Raw genomic sequence first — 5,471 nt, 5'->3', positions numbered from 1 at the left:
CTGCTTTTTTGCCTCATTTGAATTTGAGTCATATTTTCTGTGCCTTTCCAAAGCTGAAGTGATTTTTGGCTGTCTTAGTGTGTGACTTTCCTTCTGCTTCTCCTGTTCTGGCTCCCACTGGTACTGTAAAGGAAAAAAAAAACTTTTAGTTTAAATAACAAGGTAAGAGACTGCCAGACAGTATCTCATCATGTCACCTTACATACTGTATAATGACGCAGACCGTATCATTACATTACATTGAACATCTACATGAGGGATCGACTGAGCGAGAGAGTAGAAGCCTGCGCGGTTGTGCCCCAGCTGACTCTCATGCCCAAATGACAGAACGGAATATAGGCATATTCGGGTTAACGTGACAAAACAGTGGTGGTAAACGGAAACTCACTCACCTTGAATTCTCTAAACAAGTCGGGGTGCCTGTCTTTAAGGTGTTTGGCCAGGTTTGACGTGGTTCCTCCTTTCGTTTGAAGCGTCAGTAAAGCCAAGAATCGATACGGCTCGCCGAGTGAAAAGTTGTGTATTCGGTTCTGACGTTACCAGAAAAATCGAATTGGTACCAAAGTATCGTTTCTTGTGACAACCCTAATGCTAGGTAACTGGTTGGTAACCTACATCCGGGTGAGAAAATTCAACTGTAGAGAATCAACTGGTACACTTCTTTGAGTCGTAGAAAGGCATTAAGTTGGTCAATTACCATCAACTCTATCAAAACGGCTCATGTTGTTTCTCCATATCATTGTCAAAATAGCACCTGAGGGCGTTCATGGTTATAATGCAGTCCTATGCACGTCAAGTCCCACACCTTTGGAGTTTCCCCAATTGACCTGTGGCTAAGTCACATACCCGTTCATACCATGACGAACTCGGACAAACAAACAAGACTAGATAACAAAGACATGGAAAAAGAATGGGGGATGAAATATACCCCATTCTGCAGCTTCTCGGGATACCGACGGTCTGTGTTACATGTACCCCAAACACATCGGTTGACAATGTTTTTTTTTTAAACAACATAAATCGACCATTAAATAGTTAGATGATGCCACCTCCTTGTTGTTTTCAATGGAGTGGTCCGAGCTGATGTCTGAGTATAGTAGAGGCTGGAATGTCATTGGCTCATCTGCATTCTAAGGGCGGAGCTTAGCGGAGTCAATACCTTTAAATCAGACAATGCAAATACTTTTAGAAAATATGCGATTTTCGAAATAGGCTATTAATAGGGTGGCATGTTGCATCATAAATATTTATATAATAATCAGTAGTGGTGTGTCACTATACTATTCCATTCAGCGGTGGTGGGTCAATAGAGGGCACTAGGGCGCCCCTCCTCCGTGAAATATTCCCTTTAATATATCTACCAACTATTAATCAACTATTATCAATACGAAATAAATCAACAAAAATACATAGCGTTTATCCTCGTTTAATTGTGTGATGGACCGTTCTTGCCACTGCCAGCAACCATTTAAATGCGTCTGAACGTCAATGATTTGGGCTAGGCTAGTTATTGGTCATTCGAAATAAAGCCCTCCTCCAAGTCAGGGGCGACTGCCACGTTGAAGTCAGTAAGCTCCCTAACTTTTTGCTGTCTATGAAGCAGGGACAGCTTTTCATTGGCGCAAGAAAATTCGCCCTCGGGTCGCACCAGTTTGCGCCCCAGGCCAAAGGTACCGCTTTTCTTTATTGTTATCACCACATGATTAGGCAATTCAGCGAATCATTCAAATAGGCTATACCTCCCTCAGCAGCATTCGCGCAACACAACTAGCCTTTATGCAGTGTAAGCTTGTCCAGGCCCTGCAAGTCAAGATGTAGGCTATGACTCTGAATGAACAGTAGGTAAAAAGGTAGTGGCCAACCCCAAAATGCACCAGAATACAGGAAATCAAATCTATTAAATTAAAAATATATATATGGGGGGGGGGACCCAAGACCCCCTGTCTATTACTGTGCCCCACCAACATTTTTGATCACCAGCCGCCACTGCATTGCATTACAACGTTTTATTGTCATATAATCATTTTATAAGGCAACATGAATGATAAAACAAACAAAGCATTATTTTCTGTTCCATATTGGCATGGCGGTCTGCCTCGGTGCGATGCCGCTGCTGCAGGCTGTGAAATAGTTACTGGTCTCCAGGCAATCTATCTTGAGCTTCAGACACACGAAGCAGAACTCCACCTTGCAGCGTGGGCACAGGATGTTCTTGCAGCCGGTCTGGTCGTGCTCCACCTTTATGCCACAGGTGGGGCAGGCCCGGACGGAAGGGCAGGGCCCCACCCCCGCCACCTGGGACAGCGTGATGGTGTCACACCCTTTCAGCAGCTCCAGATCCTTGTCTGAGCAGTTGTCGTTGTCGCAGCGGTCGCTGCGCGGCGCCTTCCCCTTCCAGGGCCTCAGACACTGCCAGCAGAACTGCATGGTGGGCTTACCGCTTTCCTCACAGATAGTGCAGTCGAAACAGAGATTGTCTAACGCTTCTCTTTCCACGTAGGTTTTACAGCCAGGGCACTGTTTGGGATGAAGACAAAAGGGTGGCCATGAAATAGCTGACATTTTGTCTAGTTTTTCCTTCTCTGGACACATAATAAAGCCACTTACTGCTTTAAAGTCACAAAACTGTGCGGCGGCTAGACGGCCCAATGTCATTTCAAAGTCCAGCATCTCTTCTTCTGTCAGTAAGGCCAGCCGGCGGACCTCTGTGTAATCCCACACTGCACCACACGGCACTGTGCCCACCGCAAGGGCAGGGCAGTTAAACGTGTACTGGCCCTGCGGAGGAAGAACACACGACAAAACGTTACTCTTTTGGTCTTGCTCCTGTTCTGCCCTATATTTTGGGCCCATATTCATTTCAATAAAGGTGGTTTCTTGTAGCTACGGTTTAGTAGGGGGACTCAGGGGCCACCCCCATTTACAATTACAGATGGTCTACACAATAGTGAAACTAGTCTGGTCAAGTCACTGTTAAATAAGTAAGGAATAATGTACAGGTCATTGTCACCAAATAAACCCCAATGCCAATCGTAAGGGTCTTTTTAAATTGATTTATAACTTGTTTTTATTGCTTCCGCTAAAAAAAAAGAAGCTATTTTTGAAATAGAATCTGCAACGGTCTGTTAAACATGGTGGAGGTCTGTTATGCAGACCGCTGAAGGCTTGTATGGACCAATCAGAATCGAGTATTCAACAAAGCAGTGTAATTTTCTTTCCCCTTTTTCATTGTTTTTCAAGATGGTTTGTTTGTCCCATTCACAACAATTAAAACCACAGCAATGAAATTCTTGCGTCTGAGGCTAACTATAATATACAATGATACAATTTATAAGAGAAACACAAGAAAAGTCGACTGAGACTTAAATAAACACAAAAGTAGTGCCAAGACAGTGCATTTAATTGTGCTTAATTTACAGTGGATTAGGCCCTGTTTACTCCTGTTTACTTTCTGTCCAGATCGTCTCCGTCTAAATTGAACCTTAGTTGCATATTATGAACTAGCTGGCAACAAAGGCTAATAATATCAATTGAATATACCAATAATTCAACTACAAATAAGTGTATGGTCTATGTGTTTGAGGACATAACCTGTTTCGAATAGCCTAAGAATTAAGTTATAAAATAAGACATAATTTCTTATTTTTCTGGAATTTATTTTCTGGATGTATTTAAAGGCGCTGTTCTAAAGGGTCCACGAACCGGCTCTGGTACGCGGACCGAGGGTTGTGAATCTCTCTACCTGGTCCAGCAAACTGCGACACCATCCGGTCAGAGATTGTGGCGTGACGGCGTGACCGCAAGACATCTCCGCTCTTGGCCGCTCGACCCCGTCCTCAGGTGCTGAGGGAAGGGAGACACACGCAATCAATCGATGACCCTGATCGAGGCTTCAAAATAAAAGCATTACGGTTTTCAAGTTTGCAATAACAACGTTTTCAGAATTATAAGGGATGGACATATTTGCTCCTACAATACTGAATTAAAAACAACACGCTGGGTTAATTTAGTGAATTTGATGGTCACTTACGGAACGGATCTAAGTCATCTGGTCTGTCAACAAATGTAAGAGAGGCGTCTCCCAGATCATAACTCCTCTCCTCTGAAATCTGCTCGCTCATTTCACTTTGTACCGACTGTTATTGCTCGTTTGCTGAGAAGAGTCCAACTGCTTCGTGTTGGTGGCAAATGGAAGAAGACGGGCTTTCGGTTTTCTTTCTATCTTTCTGAAAAAACACGTGACAGCGCGCGGCAGGCTGTCAGGGATCAACCCCTAAGGACGCGGGAACGCGCGTTCTGCACCCGGGATCGCGCGTTCTGCCAGAAGGCTTTGAAGAGTCCACTATACAAGTTATAGCCTACTCCAGGCGCGTCGTTAGACCTGGGCATTCGGGGCTATAGCCCCGGATCTTTTGGGATCAGCCCCGGATCTCTGCCGTAAAAAAAAAAAAAAAAAAGTGTGTATATATATATATATATATATATATATATATATATATATATATATATATATATATATATCTGCTTTCATACACGTAAGTACTGGCTGCTCTTCTGAATATATGCTGCATCGTTGCAGCAACATTGAAGACGATCGCGTTGACTTCTGCGGTCTGTTCTGCCTCCATGCTGTCTGCGTCAAACCAAAACAAATCTGAGTGACAGCGGCCGCACTTATCCCGCCTCCTGCAAATGTACGTAATATCCCTCCCCTTGCAATGCCGGCGCTGGCACTGGCCGCGGGAGCAAGATGTTATTCAAACAAAAATGCATCAATCATTGTTTTATTCTTTCATTACACAATTTCTTTCATTCTTATAAATAAAAAAATAATATAAATACATATATAAATCTAGCCAACTTGTCAATCAAAATTAGTCTTGTCTTGTCCCTCTGGTTGTTCATTCTAAAACACTACAATCTTTTGAGAAGCAAATGGTTGCAGCCTCTATAGGCTTACTGTGGCGCTGATGTGAGTACTGTATGCATGCAATACTACTACTCATAGTAATAATCGGAGAGGGTTGAGAAAGAGTGGGTTGACAATCCATTCTGGTACCTCATTTTGAAAATCCCCAAAAAAGAAACTTCACATAGGACTGTCTTTCGATTTTTAATACATTGCTTTGGAGGTTTTCAATCTAACATCCCACTGGTTTGATTTTACCTAAGAGAATTTTTTTTATTTTTTAAAGCATCCACAGCAGCCATAATAATGAGATTATGAGACAATGAGAATGAAGCGGCAACAGTGTGACTGTGCAGAGTGAGAGAGATGGCTTCAATGGATGACGTTGAAGCCATCTCTCGTTACCCAGGAAGGGCGGCTGTAGTTAACTGCAAGCAACAGAACATGAATAGTGAAGTGGAGGAAGGAGTTGTTACGTATTTTAGGAACACAAGCTGTATTTCCCTCACTTAACCAATAGGGGGTAGGACCAAATATATAAGCCGTAAATACTACACATAGC

The 5,471-nt window shown here is 43.1% G+C and overlaps 1 protein-coding gene across 1 annotated transcript; it reads right to left on the bottom strand.

The window, feature by feature from the left end:
* Positions 1–1,987: 1,987 nt before the first annotated feature.
* LOC115529106 (probable E3 ubiquitin-protein ligase ARI7) lies at positions 1,988–4,289 on the bottom strand. The gene is made up of 4 exons (XM_030337592.1): positions 4,031–4,289; positions 3,743–3,843; positions 2,608–2,778; positions 1,988–2,517 (listed from the first exon to the last, which is right to left on the bottom strand). Exons 1-4 carry the CDS (start codon positions 4,119–4,121, stop codon positions 2,062–2,064), a joined length of 819 nt encoding a protein of 272 aa, XP_030193452.1. The 5' UTR covers positions 4,122–4,289; the 3' UTR covers positions 1,988–2,061.
* Positions 4,290–5,471: the final 1,182 nt, after the last annotated feature.

Source organism: Gadus morhua, chromosome 17 (genome assembly GCF_902167405.1).
Source record: "Gadus morhua chromosome 17, gadMor3.0, whole genome shotgun sequence".
Lineage (NCBI taxonomy): Eukaryota > Metazoa > Chordata > Actinopteri > Gadiformes > Gadidae > Gadus > Gadus morhua.
This window is presented reverse-complemented; position numbering and strand designations above follow the sequence as displayed.

Bases quoted from the DNA above. Each gene is read 5' to 3' on its own strand.
- LOC115529106 (XM_030337592.1), bottom strand. From the start codon at position 4,121: ATGAGCGAGCAGATTTCAGAGGAGAGGAGTTATGATCTGGGAGACGCC. The intron at 3,844-4,030 runs GTAAGTGACCAT...CCCTTCCCTCAG, and splicing joins AGATGACTTAGATCCGTTCC to CACCTGAGGACGGGGTCGAG. The intron at 2,518-2,607 runs GTAAGTGGCTTT...CATCCCAAACAG, and splicing joins AGTTTTGTGACTTTAAAGCA to TGCCCTGGCTGTAAAACCTA.